Below are 17469 nucleotides of genomic sequence, written 5' to 3' on the forward strand. Positions count from 1 at the left end.
GCATGTGCCAGTCCCTCAGGCTTTGATATTTAAAGGGGCAGACCCTGGCTACTGTGTCTTCAGCACTGACGATGTGACACAGTAACAAAACTCCACTGAGTGGTCCAAGGAAGGGTCTCACTCACTTTCCGGGGAAAAAAGAACCCTGAAGTCTACTGTGGACAGAAGAAAGAGGAGCCAGGTGCCAGCAAATGAACCAGGACTGAATGGGGATGCTTTGAGTCAAGTCAGAGTGTCTTTCCAAAGGGTATCAGCAATGGACATTGCTCTCTCAACATGAATCCTCCCAGGCTAGGGAGTCTCTCCTGCCCAACTCAGGACACCAACTGCACCAACATTATGACCTCCATCACTGAGTGGAACAATACAGAAGTGGATGCCTACCGTGTGGTTGACCTTCTTTCCATCACTCCCACGGTAAGTCAAGTCATGGAATAATGTTTTGGTCCCATTAGTTCATAATTATCCAGGAGACAGATAGCACTTGGATCTTCCATGACTTTCCTCACCTCCATTCTATGCCTTAGCCGGCCAGGGAAATAGTTCCTAGATCAAGGGTGAGAAAAGATGATTGTTACAGTTCAATGAAGTATCTAGAGAACTATTCTTTGTCAAGTCAGCCATTTCAGAAAACAGCAGATTACCCCCAGAACCAAGCATGAGAATGGTGAATTGGAATTCCCCCACGGGATCTTTGAGGGAATAGGATGGTGAGATTTTTGATGAAGGGAGAACCCTAGAATCCAAATTGGGCACCTAGTTTGCTGGACCCAGAACTAAGACCCCAGATCTACCTCTTCAGAAAGGATAAAAGCATGATAGTATCCCTTTCTGGCATCTTTCTAACACCTTGTTAAAGGAAGGAGGTCAAGATGACTGTCCCTATAACACTTTAGCTAGTAGGGAATAAATAAACCCTGACAGCAGTCAAAAGCTTTCTTAGACTGCACCAAGACTTTTCCTACTTCCTCTATTACTTGTGTTACACTAAGCAATTCACTTAATTTCACATATAGTTCTATTAATCCTAAATTCCTGTGATCTGTCTTCATAGGATCATAGACTTAGAGCCTTGGAAAGAACCTTGGAGATCATCTAATTCCCACATTTTTCAGAGAAGGGAATCTGAGGCCCATGGAGGTTAAACAACTTCTCTAAGGCCACATAAGTAGTAAGTGGCAAAGTCAGGATCTGAACCCAGATCACCAAACTCCAGATGCAGAATTTTCCTCATTGCCTCAGTAGGTGAAGAGCAGGAGGCAGGGCATTCCAGGCCTAGAGGAGAATGTGAACAAAGGCAGGGGCAGGAAAGCACATTGACCATCAATGACATCCCTAATAAGAACTGATTAATTTCATATTATGTGTCAGGCACTGTGCTAAGTGTCAGGGGTACAAAGAAGAGCCCTGGGTCACTCCCTGAGCTGGAGGGGCTACATCCCTCAATAGTGAGGGAGATAATATGCAAATAACTGTGAACATATAAGATAGATACAGATGTGCACAATGGGGAGGTGATTTCAGAAGGGGAGTCACTAGCTGCTGGGGAGGGAGAGAGACAGAGATGATCTGACAGAGATAGAAATGAGGAGAGACAGACAGACAGAGACAGAGAGACAGCCAGCCAGAAAGAGGAGGGAAGAGATTGAGACAAAGAGACAGAGAGATGAGGAGATACAGAGAGAGATAGAGACAAAGATGGAAAGAGACAACTAGATGATGATGATGATGATGAGAGCAAGCCAGAAAGTAGAGAAAAGGAGAGAGAATGTTTCCGGGCCATGAGGGACAGCTACGGCATGGCTAGAGTTGGGAGATAAAGTGTCCTTTATGAGGAATAGTCAGTATAATTGGAATGTAATGTACATGGAGGGGAGTAAAGTGGATGATGACTGGAAAGGGAGGAGGGGGCCAGGTTGTACAGGACTTTAAAAGCCAAATAGCAGATTTCCTGTTTCCTGGAAGTAATAGGGAGCCACTAGAGTTTATTGAGGCATGTTTTGTTATTTGTTTTTGATGGAGAACAAGGAAAGATGCCCATTTTTGCTGGGGCTGGGAGCAATGTGAAATCAGCCTTGAAAGGCTGAGTCAAGTTTTCCATGCCACATAATCAGATTTCCCTAGAACTTACTATGGGAAGGGTGGATATTTTCAGAAGGTAATTCCTCTTTTTGGAGGACTTGGGCACTGGGGGGAGAAAGGAAGAGTGTGTACAGCCCATGACTGTTTCTGGGACTCAGCCAGTCCTTGCTCCAGAGAAGAGGCAGGGGAGGTGGGAGAGAAGAGAGGAGACTCGAGAGAGATTCAGAATAATGAGGAGGGCATAGTAGTTATCTGGGGAGGCAGACACCACTTGATAATGATGGAGATAATGAGGAGGGCAAGAGGCTGGAAGGAAGATTTCAACAGCACAGAGGGCTGACCTTGGAGTCCCAAAGATTTAGTTGCAAGTCCCTCCTTGGACCCTTAAATAACTGGGTCTCGTGGGCAGTCAGTCAGTCAACAAGCCTTTACCAGGTCCTTACTATGAGTCAGGGCATTGTGCTAAGAGCTCGGGTTACAGAGAAAGGCAAAAAACAACTCCAGATTCTGGTTTTGCCACTTACAACTTGTATAATTTTAGATGAACCACTTAACCTCAATTCAGATATCAGTTTCCTGATCTGTAAGATAAGGGGGTTGTGCAAGATGACCTTTGAAGTCTCTTTTAAATCTATAATCCTGTGAACTAATTTTTAGGGGGAGTGGGGAGAAGAGGACTAGATTGCTTTATGGAGAAAGGAGGAAGCCACCAGTCCAGGGAAGGTACTCCCTATGATGCCTTGCTGCATCTCTGCCTCATCTAATAGCTGGCTTTCTGTCTAAGTGACCAAAGCAGAGTGAGCGGATAGCCGTGTGGCCAAAACCAAGGAAGGATGGAGGAAGTGCCTCAGAGTGACCCTCTCCCTGGTCTAGGGGGATTCCTTGGGGCAGCGTAAAGAGAAAGTCTGAATGTACAGAGCATCATATGCAGGAATATTGCCAGAAAGAAGGAAATGATGATAATAATAACAACTGACATTTGGGTAGCATGTTAGGGTCTGCCGAACACCTTACCCCTATGGCATCGTTCGATCCCCATAACCTCCCAGTGATTTTCTCCCACTTCATGCTGTCATACTCTCTCCCTGGGCTTCCCCATACTCCCAGAGGCCCCAGGACTTGGGCTACCGAGTAAAGATTGTCTGGGTAACTCAGGAAATTAAATTCATTTTAACAAACATTTGTTAAATGCTTACTATGTGCAAGGCAGAGAGGCTACGTACTAGAAAAGAAAAAATGCCTGGGGCCAGACTACCTGCATAACCATGAGGCAGGGGTTGCCTAAATGTTTTATCCTTTATGGGCCTGGCTGATAAAACTCCTTTGGGACATTTCCCAAAACTTTCCTCCATTGGGATGAGAGCTGGATAGTTTCTTTTTTTTAAAATTTCAGTCATCTCCCAGTATTGTGGCTTTAAGCCAGATAAAGATCAATCACACTCAGCCACAAATTTCTGCCAGGGGAAGGTTCCTCTCTCCCTCCAAAGGTCATTACCCTCTGTTGCTGTTCCATGTTCCCCTGTGATTCTGGACACTGGAAAGCAGGGCTTAGTAAGTTTAGTGCCCAGATCCCTATCACAACTCTATCATGAATCCACGGTACAGCAAGCCTATATATATATATGTGCAGGTCATTTGACCAGTCTCACCCTATTTCCTCATTTAATAAGAGTAAGAATCCCTGCCCTGCACCACTCCTGGGAAGGTGGATTGGAGTCCAATGCCATAATAGAGGTAAATATATTTTGGAAGTGCAAAGTAGTGTCCAGGTATAAAGGATTATCACTAGTGGAGATAAAAAGGTAGCATGGGCTGTGTTTGCTTCACCAGGAAATAGAAGGGGCCAGCCTTATCTTCAGGCATAGGTCCAGGTGGTCATCAGCTCATAGAACTGGAGGTATAAGGACCCTTGAGTCATCTGGCTCAGCCTCCTCATTGTATGGCTGAAGAACCTAAATTCTTTTCCCAAGGTCACTCAGGTGGTAAACTTCAAAGAGGGGATTGGAACCAGGTGCTCTGACTCCAACACCAGGGCCGTAAGACATTGCTTCCCCTACTTGAAGGTAGGAGGATGGCTTCAGATCCCCCTGAAAAGAGGGAGTGACCCCTCCAGTGTTCTCCCATCTTAGAGGACCTTCTATCTGTTGTAGATGATCTTGTATTTAGCTAGTTTTTTGCATGTTGCCTCATCCATTAGGTTGTAAGTTCTTGGAGAGCAAGGTCTCTCTTGACCTTTCTATATATTGCCAGAACTTAGCTTGACTTAGACTTGACTTTCCCCCTCTTACCCCTAACTCAGAAAGGAAGCTGACTTTGGGCTACATTATCTGGATAATGCTGGAGAGAAATGGAGGAGGCCTGGGAATTGTCTTAAATTCTCTCATAAGTCTATTTAAAACAAAGCTCCCTAACTCTTTCAGTAATCTTGATGCCCTTACCTCTTCATTTGGAATGGGAACTGGACAGAAGAGAGTATCGAGAGCTGGATCCTGAGTCAGAACAACCCGAATTTACTGGAGTCAGAGGGAGATTGGAGAGAAGAGAGAGAGAAGGTGGAGCTTCATTTGGAAACAAAATTTAATTATTAAAAAGAAAAACCTGGATTCTAGTCTTAGCTCTAGCTAGCTGGGCAAGACATGTAACTCCAAAATCAGAATCAATACTTGCACTGTGATTTCATCCCAACTGAGAACTCTGAGTGAAGAGTTCTCTATCAGAGTGGCTGGCTCCTGCTGTGCAATTGACGAGCCTTGTTTGTGAAATAGTGACCTGCCTAGGGTATGTGCCATTCTGACTGAGGCTAGCTTCTTGCCCACTGTACCACACTGCCTCCTGATAGAATTGTAAGCACGGGAAAAATTCATTTAAAAAAGCCTACTTGCACCACCTCTGCAGTTTGTTGGCAGGTGATGGCATCTATTAACCGAAAAATCTCATTGGAATGTAAGTTATTATTAGAGCAGGTAAGTAGGATGTTTTCTTGAGCCTTAGGAAATCTCGGGGCTGTCTAAATTATTCTTCTAACTGCAATCTGGAGATTACCTTTCCTCCTTAGAGGTCTGATTATTTAAGACGAGCCTGGGTCTTCCCTAACATGAGTTTTTCCAGAGGCTTAGGTTCCTCAGGTGTCTTTCTCATTTTGCGTCAGTCCTATGAGAATTTTTCCTCTAAAGCCCTAGGTAAGGAATCTGAGATCAGCCATGCTTGGGAATTAAGAAGACAGAGAGCCTGTTTGCCCAGGACACTCAACACTTCCTTGTGAGCTGGTGGTTTTCCTTGGTTACTAGCTCTGGAGTCTTCGCAATTGAAGTCCCAGGGGCTTGAGTAGAAGTGGTTCACTGCTTTCTCAGTGGGAGAGGGAGGAGAGAATGAGAGGTGGGAGGGACAGAATGCAAATCTGAAAAGAAAAGAAAATTTACTTAAAAAAAAAGTAGTCAGTCTCTTACTTGGAAGTATTTGTAGGATACATGCATCCTTCCATGGTGTGCTTATCACTTTAGCTTGTATCAGCTTCCAGTCTAGTTATAGCATGAAACCACAGGGTACTCTTTGCCTCCAGTAAAAGGGACTGAAACACAGGGTACCGTCTGGACAAGAGCTGGCAGAAGTGTGCAGAAGGTATCTCCCTCCTTTTCTTTCTCCAGTAGGATCTTCTTTGTCTGCCCCTGCTCCCAGAAAATTAGGACGTCTGCCCTTCCCTGGCAAGCCCCATCACACTCTCATTTTAACCTCATCATGCCTCAGTTTCCTCATCTGTAAAATAGGGACATTTCTTCCAGCTCTGAGTCTATGAATTTCTGTCCTTTTTGTCTCTCTCCATAGGCAGTGGTGTTGCCACCCCACTCCCGGAATATCTTTCCCACAGCAGATGTCCCAGACCATGCCCACTATACCGTTGGTGCTATCATCTTGGTTGTGGGTTTCACAGGAGTGTTGGGGAATCTTCTGGTCATCTACACATTCTGCAGGTACTTGGCCCTGAGTGCATAGGGAGTTGGGTTCACACTCAGCAGGGAGAGTGGAAAGAGGCCTCATGCGATTCTCAAACCAACCAGGGTATGAGGAAGACTCACTAGGAACGATGAATGAGGCTGCCCAGGCCGTAGGAATGACCAATAAGGCTGGTGGGCAGAGAGCTTGGAGCAAGCTGCAAAGAGGAAAATTCAGGCTGGAAACCTCGAGAAACATCCCAGCAGAGGTGGATGACATATCTTTGGTGGGATATGTCATCCATCAAAGGCTGGATGACTACTTGTTGGGTGTATCATAATGGGAATTCTTTTCACATATGGGTAAACTAGGTGGTCACTGGGTCCTTTCCAATTTGGAAAAATTCGGGGATTTGGTGTAACTTTAGATGCTTCTGGTTCATAGTAGGAACAGCTGTGTTTGTTACTTTGGGTGGCAGGGCATCTTCATTGCCTCTTCTTAACTTTTCTCTTACATTGTGATACTCCAAACACACATACACCCCTTCAGAACCCTGTGTCAGTCATCCCCTCATCCCTCTGTGGGGAATGAGTTTCTCAGTCACTTTCCTCCCTCACCTGAGGGCAGGCAAGCATTAAGAAATTAGAGGGGTCATAGGGAGGGCACGTTGAAAGAGGGAAGGGGACAGAAGTGGGGATATAGGAAGGACCAAAGACAATTCTCTGACTCCTAACACTGCTGAAGTCTAACCTTGACCTGAATTTGAGAATGAAGAGGGTCCTTTCCAGTCCCATCCCACTGGTGACTGAACCAAAGGCCTTTAAGCTAAATTTTAGATTCTGGTTTCTAATTCATTTTGTTATCCGCTTCTGTTTTATGGGTATAGATTTCCCTAAGGTCAGGTCCAATTATTCTAAGAAAGGTCTTTAAACTGATCCACTTCCAAGGCTTGAAGAGCTGTGCTAGTGATATCCTGGTGGACTGAGCTCTTAGGACTAACTGTTCTGGTTGGCCTTCATAGGCCTCCATTTTCTGTATAATCTGTTGGAGCTAAGATTTCCCATGCTCATGGGAATCCATTTTTATGCTGACATGGCAAACTCTCTCTTTTTTTTTTTTTTCACTTGGTAAAAACAGATTTTTATTTTATTTTTTATTTTTTTATTTTTTTTTCTGCTTGGTGCTAAATTCTCCATTTTAATTTCTTTTTTTTTTAATTTTTATTTTTTAATGTTTAACAATCACTGCCATACAATTGAGATTTTATCCCCCCCCACCTACCCCCCACTACCCCCCTCCCTCCCCACGACTGCATACAATTCTGTATAGATTCTACATATACTTTCCTATTGAGTATATTTTCACTATAGTCATGCTATGTAGTCGGACTAAAATAAATGGAAGAAATCGTATAACAAATCAGAACATGATACACAAACACATACACATACACAAACATGATCTGCTACATTTTGTGAGTGACTTCCATATTTCTTTCTCTGAGTGTGGAAGGCATTTTGCCTTGAGAACCACCTTTGGGATTTTTTTTTTTTTATAAGAAGTTTTTGCATTATTACAAAAATCCAAGTCTACCAGAAAAAACTCTCACACACTGTGGTCGTTGCTGTGCACAAAGTTCTCCTGGTTCTGCTCCTTTCACTCAGCATCAGGTCATATAAGTCCTTCCAGGCCTCTCTGAAGTCTTCTTGTTCATCATTTCTTATGGCACAATAGTACTCCATTACATTCATATACCATAATTTATTCAGCCATTCCTCAATTGATGGACATCCCCTTGACTTCCAGTTTTTGGCAACTACATAGAGTGCTGCTATAAATATTTTTGTACATGTGGGACCCTTTCCCATTTTTATGATCTCTTGGGGATATAGTCCTAGTAGCGATATTGCTGGGTCAAAGGGTATGCACATTTTTGTAGCCCTTTGGGCATAGTTCCAAATTGCTCTCCAGAATGGCTGGATGCGCTTGCAGCTCCACCAACAATGAATTAGTGTTCCAACTCTCCCACATCCTCTCCAGCATTTATCATTTTCTTGTTCTGTCATGTTTGCCAATCTTCTAGGTGTGATGTGGTACCTCAGAGTTGTTTTGATTTGCATCTCTCTAATCAATAGTGATTTAGAGCATTTTTTCATATGATTATAGATAGCTTTAATTTCTTCCTCTGAAAATTGCCTGTTCATATCCTTTGACCATTTATCAATTGGGGACATGGCAAACTCTTCTTGACTGAAATATCAGAGTTCTGGGAAGTGGGGTGGGGAAGTAGAATCATTGGTTTAGAAAGAAAAACAATAGACTGTGATATTAGGGGAAAGAGGGTTGAACTTGGAGTCCCAGAACCCAAGTTCAAACCCTACATCTCTTACTTGTTTCCTATGTCACCTTTGGCTACACCTCCCTGAGACTCAGTTTTCTCATTTATAAGTGAGATTGAACTAAATGAAGTCTAAGATCCTTCCAGCTCTAAATCAATCATCCTTTTATTTTTAACTTATTATTTATTCATATTTAATATTATTTTCTTTTTAAATTCCAAATTTAATTTCCAAATTCCAAATTCTAACCTTCTCTCTCACCCTCCACTGAGAAGGCAAGCAATATGGTATCAATTATACATGTGAAATCATGCAGACTTCCATATTAGCTATATTTTTTTTTTAAGCAAGAAAAATAAAATGAGAAAAGTATACTTCAATTTGCCCTCAGAATTCATCAGTTCTCTGTTTGGAGTTGGATTTTTTCATCATGAGTCCTTTGGAATTGTCTTTGATCGTGGTATTGATCACAGTGGTCACATCTTTCATAGTTGATCATCATTACATCATTGTGGTTACTGGGCACAATGGTCTCCTGATTCTTCTCACTTCACCTTGCATTAGTTCATATAGGTCTTGCCACCTACTCTGCCACCAGCCCCTTGTTATTTCTTATAGCACAATAGTACTCCATCATAATCATATACCATGACTTGTTCAGACATTCCCTATTTGATGAGTATCCCCTCAATTTCCAATTCTGAGACACCACAAAAAGAGCTGCTATAAATATTTTTGTACATCTAGGTCCTTTTCATTTTCCTTTTTCTTTGATCTCTTTGGGATACAGACCTAGTAGGGATATTGCTGAGTCAAAGTATGCACAGTTTTATATGTCTTTGGGCCTAATTCCAAATTGTTCTCCAAAATGGTTAGACCAAGTTGCTACTCACCAACAGTTCTTTAGTGTAGCTATTTTCCCTCATCTCCTCCAGCATTTGTTTCTGATAGGTATGGGGTGGTACCTCAGAGTTGTTTTAATTTGCTTTTTTCTAATACAGCATTGTTCATGTGACTATAGATTGCTTTGATTTCTTCTGAAAACTCTCTGTTTCTGTCCTTTAACAATTTGTCAATTGGAGAATAGCTCTTATTTTTATAAATTTGACTCAGTTCTATGCTCAATATATATTTGAGAAATGAGGCCTTTATCAAATAAACTTGCTGTAAATTTTTTTTGATGTTACTTCGTTGTCTATCATTCCTTTTAGTAAAATGTATTTGCCCTGATTATTCCTTTTTTTGTTCAGTCATTTCAGTTGCATCTGACTCTTCATGGTCCTATTTGAGCTTTTCTTGTCAAAGACACTGGAATGGTTTGTCATTTCCTTCTCCAGATCATTATACAGATGAGGAAACTGAGGTGAACAGAGTTAAGTGACTTGCCCAAGGTCACACAGCCAGTAAGTACCTGAGGCCAGATTTGAACGGAGAAAAGTGAGTCTTCTTGACTCCAGGCCTGTCTGGCACTGTATCCACTATGCCACCTGGCTGCTCATATTTATCCCTACTCTACCCTTACTCTTCGGTCCCAGTAAAGCCAGACATCCTGGCCAGATGGCAGACCTCTCAGACTAATGGAAGGGCCCTTAGAAGTCATCTGGTCCATCCACTGTAGACCAAGAGTCCCCTATACTTCTCCTAACAAGTACTCACTCAGCACCTCATAATAACCTCCAATGAGGGAAACCTTCCTTTGTTCATGGAAAGCACTCTCACAGTATATAGCCTTAGTTGGGGCTCTATTATTCCTCCCTCTTGAGAAGGCCTGTCTCCATTGGCACTGCCGGGCAGAACAGGTCAACAGAATGAAGGGCTTCAGGAAACCCTGGGGTCTTGCACAACAGGGAAAATCAGGTCCCATTGACAGAGGAGACCCATTTGCTCTCCTCCTCTGAACCCTTGGCCTTAGAAATATGGGACCCTGGGTTACCTAAGAACACTCAGGTAGATGTGAAACTTCTTGGGTAGACTTGAAAGCTTGTCTCCCCTGATACATGTAGGCAGCCACCTTGCTGCCAATCATCCCTTTTAATTAGGTCTATTTTTGCTTTTGCTTTGTCTGAGATCATGAGTACTACCCCTACAGTTTTGTACGGTTTGTTTTTTTTTTACTTCAACTAAAGCATATTATATTCTGCTCCAACCTTTTATTTTAACTCTGTATGTGTCTTTCTGTCTCAAGTGTTTCTCTTGTAAATAACATGATTAGATTTTGGTTTCCACTCCATTCCCCTATCCACTTCCATTTTATGGATTAGCCAATCCCATTCCCACTCACAGTTATAATTACTAATAGGGTATTTTTCTTCTAACCATTTTCTTCTGTTTCTTCTTTCTCTCTTTTTATTCTGTCCTTTTCAAAAGTCTATTTTGCTTCTAAACACTGTCTCCTTTAAGCTCTTCTCCCTTTTATCATTCCACTCCATCCTTCTCTTATCCCCTTTGCATCCTATTTCCCTGTAGGGTAAGATAGAGGTCGATACCCAACTGAGTATATTTATATATTCTTCCCTCTTTGAATCAATTCCTATCAAGAGTGAGGTTCAAGTGTTATGTCCCCTCCCCCCATTTCCCCTTCCTCACCTGCCTTTCAGGTGAGAAAAATGTCTCTATTTTGCCTCTTCCTTCTCTCCTTTCCCAGTGCATCCTTTTCTGATTCCTTCAATTTTTTGGAGATCATTCCACCACAATTGACTCTCGTCCATGCCCTTTATCTACGTAGATTCCTTTTAACTGCCTTCTTAGAAGTTACATGTATCCTACTTAGAAGTGTAAATAATTTTATTGAGACCCTTATAATTACTCTTTTATGAATATCTTTTCATATTTCTCTTGTGTTTGAAGGTTAATTTTCTATTCAGCTCTGATCTTTTCATTGGGAATGCTTGGAACTCCTCTATTTCACTGAAAGTCTGTTTTTACCCATGAAATATTATACTCAGTTTTGCTAGGTAGATTATTCTTGGTTGTAATTTTTACCTCTTTGCCTTCTGGAATATCAAATTCCAAGACTTCCAATCCTTTAACATGCTAAATGTTGACTATGGCTCCATGATATTGCTTCTTTCTGACTGCTTGCAATATTTTCTCCTTGACCTGGGAGCTCTGGAATTTGGCTACAATATTCTTCGGAGTTTTCATTTTGGGATCTCTTTTAGGAAGTGATCAGTGGATTTTTTCAATTCCTAGTTTATCCTCTGGTTCTAGACTATCAAGGCAGATTTTCTTGATAATATCTTGAAATATGATGTCTTAGTTTTTTTTTTATCATGACTTTCAGGTAGTTCAATAATTCTTAAATTATCTCTCCTTAATCTCTTTTCCAGGTCAGTTGTTTTTCTAATGAGATATTTCACAATTTCTTCTACTATTTTCATTCTTTTGACTTTGATTTATTGTTTCTTGATGTCTTATGAAGTTATTAGCTTCCACTTGCCCAAGTCTAATTTTTAAGGAGTAATTTTCATTAGTGAGTTTTTGTACTTCCTTTTCCATTTGACCTATTCTACTTTTTAAGGACTTCTTTTCTTCAATGAAGTTTTGTGCATCTTTTACTAAGCTATTACCATGTGGAAACTTCCCCAAGCAGAATAGGCAAATAAGAACAATTTGTTCCAATGGTTATGCAAGTAGCTGAAGGTGGCACTGTGCAGCGTTTAGTGTTTGGTTAAACATCAAATATGTCAAGGTTATTTACTGAATCCAGAGCCATCACTAGTCATCTTGACTTTTGTCTTAGCAATGGACTTTGATGACTCTGGAAGAGTGAGGCTGATTACTTCTTGCAACTGACTCACTTAAATCCAATTTATGCATGAATCAAAAGACATCTCCCATACCATTTTACCATTTTTACTTACCTCAAAGTTCTATGGTGACAAGCAAGTGATGAAGCAGCAGGTATGGATATACTGGGAGCTATAGTTGCAACCCTGCACACAGCTGGGCTAGACCATAGGATGGTCGTCTTACTGGACTGCAGCAGCAATGGGATTTGGCAGCTCCCAGGGATCTGAGCAGCCTTTTTGAAAGACCACATTGATGAATGTTCATGAGGACTATTTGTGCCTGACCTGTGACAGAGCCTTCCAAGCTTGTGTTGGTCTAATCTGCCACAGTGGATCATAATGCACCTTAATCCCAATGTAGCAATGTCACTTTGCTTCTCTTCAAGAATGAAGGATAACAACCAACCAACCAATTATTTTTTCATAATTTTCTTGCATCACTGTCATTTCTTTTTCCAGTGTTCTCTCGACCACTCTTACGTCTTTCTTTAAAGCTTTCAGGAATTCTTGTTAGGCTTGGGTCCAATTAGCATTTTTCTTTGAGGTTTTGTTTGTGTCTGTTTTTCACATTGTGGCCTTCTTTTGAGTATGTCCTGGTCTTTCCTGCCACAAAGTAGCTTTTTTGGTCAAGTTCTCTTTGTTGTTATTGTTTGTTCATTTACCCAGCCTTGAACTTTATGTTAAAATTGGACTCTGCTTACCCGAGGCTGGGGAAACACTGTCCTAAGCTTTAGGTTTTTTTTTGTGCCTAAATTATTCTCTACCTGGGGCTCATCAGACCCTGAGCAACTCTCTCCTCAACACTGGGTTCAAATATCCCCACCTTGGATAGAGTGTGTTAGGCAAGATAGCTAAGGTGAGGCCTCTTGGCTCCTCCCCAGCAACTTGGATAGTTCATTGTCTGCTGCAGGCAATGACGCCTAAAGGAGAAGAAAACTAGCTCTCTCAATTATCCCACATGGGGTGCAAAAAATCTCCCAGATAAGCCTAACCCAGATTCAGGCAATCTATAGGAAACCACCTTTGACTTCTTGGTCATTTGGACGTAAGGCACAGAAAATTCATCTGTCACTGAACAAACCTTCAAAACTCTAAACCAGTCCAGGCTCCAACCATAGCCCAAAGCTGGCAGAGGTAGAATTCAAGGTATTTGTGCATTCTTACTGGCCTTCTCTCTGGTATTGCCAGTCAAGCACTGCCCTCCTCATGAACTAATCAACTAAGTAAAAAGTTTTTGTGTTTTAGAATCCTTGTGTGAATACTGGCCCAGAGAGAGTCAATGAAGAGAGAAGGAGGCCTCCGTGCCCCATGCTGGCCTCATTTCTCTCCTTCATGTTTTCCTTGTGCCCTACTTCCACTTGCCTCTGAACCCATCTCTAGAGGCAGGAATATATAGCATGCTCTCATCCCTTCTATCTTGAGCCAGAGGCAAAGAAGTCCCCCTTTAAGAAACACCACTGCATAATGAATTGAGAGCTGAACTTAAAGATGAAAAATGAAGGGATTGATGAAAAAAGCAATAAATGATCACTTCCTGTGTTCCAGGTACAGTGCTAACTGTGGGGGGTACAAATACGAACAAGTAAAGCAGCCCCTGCCCTGAAGGAGTTTATATTCTAATAGGGGAAACATGTAGAGGGGAGGGGTGACCAGGAAGTGGATCCCTTGCAGAGAAGTCACAGAGATGGAGACTGGAATCATAGGACAATTGATCAATAGATCCTTTCTTTAAAATTTCTTTAAGAACTTCTTTCCAGCTGGCAAAGTTCATTTCTGTAGTGTTGGCTTGGTTCAAGTTGACCTTGACATACTGACTGTATGACCCTGGGCATACAGTCCAACCCCTCTGTGCTATAGGCAACTCTCTGATAACAAGTTGTAGAGAAAATGCTGATCTGCTTTGGGAGAGGGATTTTCTCATTCAGGAATTCCCTACTCAAATTCACAGAGCCACTCCCAATACACTTGGTGGCCCAGTGGATGTAGTGCCAGCCTGGAGTCAGGGAGACTCACATTCATGATTTCAAGTCTGGCCTCAGACACTTACTAGCTATGTGACCCTGGACAAGTCACTTAACAGTTTGTATCAGTTTCCTCATCTGTAAAATGACCTGGGGAAGGAAATGGCCAACCACTAAAATATCTTTGCCAAGAAAATGCCACATGGAGTCACTGAGTTGGACATGAAGGAAAAATGATTGAACAACAACAACAACATATGAATAGGTGTTGTCTCTCCTGATAGAATGGAAGCTTGTTGAAGAAAGGGAACATTTTGCGTTTGTCTTTGTCTCCCCAGCACTCAGCTTAGTGCTTGGCACATGATAGTCACCTAATAAATGCTTGTTGATTGATTGATGTACCTGAATGGGATGCCAGTGATGCCTACCATGGCCAGCTGCCTCCCAGACATGTAGCAAGGTCTCTCTCATCTATCCATCCTCTTGATGCCATGCCCACCCCCCTCTTTTCATGTGCCAGTTTATTAGTAAGCTTGGTGAGGATGCCCATCCATCCTGCCAGCTTATCTGGAGTGGGATCTTTGAAACACATTAGTCAAGCCTTGCTTAAACATTTCCATTACCATCTCTTCTTGCTAGCTGGCAGGATTCCTTTCTGTTTACCACCACTAATCTCTTAGCTTGCTCATGCCTACCACTGAAGCAGTAGCACCAGTATCATGTCCATGGTTGACTGAAGCATCACTCTCCTCTCCAACTCAAAACTCTGAGGTCCTCCAGAAGCAGGCAGCTAAGTATCATAGTGGATAGAGAACTGGACTTGGAATCTGAGGGACTTCAGATTTAACTCCTCTCTCTTGATACTTACCAGCTAAGAGAATCCATAACAGGCATGTAAACTTTATGAGTTTCCTCATCTGTAATAGCATTGAATAAAACTTTAAAGTTTGCAAGGGACTTTGAAAACATATATTATTTCATTTGATCTTCATAATAATTCTGGGAAGTAGATGCTAGTATGTCATCCCTATTGCACAGATGACAAAATGTAGGCTGAGAAAGGTAGAGTCATACAGCTACTAAGTGTCTGAGGTTGCCTTTGAGCCCAGATTTTCCAGAACCTAAGTCCAACACTCTCTGCACTTGCCACCCAAATGTTCACTTGCACCTTCCTATCATCTGTAAAATAGCACCTACTTTGCAGGGCTATTGTGAGGATCAAATAAGAAAATATATAAAAGTGATCTGCAAATCTTAAAACGCCATGAAAATGTTAGCTATTGTCACCATCACTATTATCATTCCCTCCTCCATCAAAGGTATTTTCCAATCAAGGGCAGCTCTTCCATCTCCCTAAAAGCAAGGCCAAGAAGGCCTAATGATCTGAGAAATCATTGACACTTCCTAAGGAAGTCTCACATCTCCTCCTGTTGTCCCTCAAAAACAGAGAGGGAAATCATGATAAGCCCCTCCTGAGCAGCCAGGGGAGATAGACAGTCAATATAACTGATACAGGCCTAAGCCCCAACCCTCTCGATCTCCTCCTGTGGCACCACTCTGGTCAAGCCTTTCAGCATGCTGTGTCCAGTAATGCATCTGTTGAGTTGTCAATGCCATGCGTTGATTTTATATTGACTTATATGAGTCTTTATTGTACATGGTATCTCTTCCTATAGTAACAAGTTTGGTGAGGGCAGGAACTTTAATTTTTTTTCTTTGAATCCCCATTACCTAGCAGAGTACTTGGCCCATTAGTAGACCTGTCACACTCTATTGGGAGATTCAACACGAACATATATGAGTATGTTAAAAATATAAACTCTCTGCACCTAAGTCACTAGGACAATCAATAGCACCCTTCCAAATATCAGGCCCTGCTGGGTACCCTGGTAGAAAGGGCAGTGTAACGAACTGCTCCCCAAATCTGATGACCCCACAGCAAGAAGAACAGCAGAGGGAACATTCTCCCACATCCCAAAGAAGAACCTGCCAGCCCATCCTACCAATTCAAGGTTGAAATTTTTCAAAAGAAATTTTTACCAAGAAACCTAAGAGAGGAAAAATCAAACTGGAAAACATGGAATAGACAAGTTTGCAGAACATAGGTCTCTTTGAAAATAAATTTTTATTGCTATCATTGTTTTTCACTTTACCACCATTTCCTGTTGTAGTTCTTCTCTGATCCCTGCCCAACCAAGCAATCAATCAACATTTATTAAGTACCCACTATGTGCCAGACACTATGCCAGGAGAGCTGTCTCTTATAATGATGAAGAAAAAAAGTTCACTAAGACTAACCAATATATCAAAGTTTGATGTGTGCAGTGTTCCACACCCATGGTCTCCCACCCCTGTAAAGAAGTAGGAGAGGAGTCATCTCGCATTTCATTCTGGGGGCCAAGCTGCATCACTATCATTTAACAGCATTCAGTTTTGCTTTTCTGCTGTTCTTCTTCTTTCCTCTTGTATTTTTGTAGCTATTATGTATATTATTTTCTTAGTTCTGCATACTTCCCTTTGCATCAGTTTATATGAGTCTTCCTATGCTTCTCTGTATTCAGTGTAGTCGCTGTTTTTTCCAATGCAATAAAATCCCTTTGGGTTCACATATCACAATTTGTTTAGCCATTCCCTGATTTAGGGGCAGCTACTTTGTTTCCAAGAATGCAGGTTTCTTATCTTAATCAGTAATTCCCCACTATGTGTCAGGTGCTGGGGATACAAAGATATGAATGAAACATTTCCTGCCTTCATAAGCTTATATTCTGTCATTAAAGTAAGTAGAACCTCACCCATTGATTGACTCAACTGGTATTGTTTAGGGAGAGCTGGTCAGAAATGCCCCCATTTCAGGCCTAGGACATTGACTTTAGTAGCTGTCATGATTCTTCCAGGGAATCTCATCTACCTTCCCAGGAGGGTGGTACATAGTTAGTGAGTCACTCACCACCCTTGTATATAGAGAATACTCTCCACACTTAGTAATGAAAAGGCTCATGACGATAGCATTTACCTTAAAGGCTGACATATAGGTCTCATTTCATCTTCATAATAACCTGGTGAGATGGCTGTTATTTTTTATCTCCATTTTACAGATGAGGAAATGGAGGCAGATCAAATTTAAATGACTTGCTTGGGGTTACACAGTTAGAATAAGTGTCTGAGGTCTGATGAACTAGGACAAGGGTGGGGAGCCTGCAGTTTCAAGGACACATGAAGGTTCTCAAGTGCAGCCCTTTACCTAAATCCCAACAAATCCCCTTAACAAAAGGATTTGTTCTGTAAAACTTGGACTCCCGGCAAAAGACCACACCCGAGGATCTAGAAGGCCAAAGGTAGCCTCAGGATCCACAAGTTCTCCACCCC

At 41.9% G+C, this 17469-nt stretch overlaps 1 protein-coding gene across 1 annotated transcript in view; it reads left to right on the forward strand.

The window, feature by feature from the left end:
• The first annotated feature begins 276 nt into the window (after positions 1-276).
• OPN4 (opsin 4) overlaps positions 277-17469 on the forward strand; it is a 34714-nt gene continuing 17521 nt past the window's right edge. Inside the window, exons 1-2 of the mRNA XM_072628555.1 lie at positions 277-417; positions 5905-6050. Coding sequence (XP_072484656.1) covers positions 277-417; positions 5905-6050 — 287 coding nt within the window. The remainder of the gene's footprint in view (positions 418-5904; positions 6051-17469) is intronic.

This window comes from Notamacropus eugenii, chromosome 1 (assembly GCF_028372415.1).
Source record: "Notamacropus eugenii isolate mMacEug1 chromosome 1, mMacEug1.pri_v2, whole genome shotgun sequence".
In the NCBI taxonomy this organism is placed as follows: Eukaryota; Metazoa; Chordata; class Mammalia; order Diprotodontia; family Macropodidae; genus Notamacropus; species Notamacropus eugenii.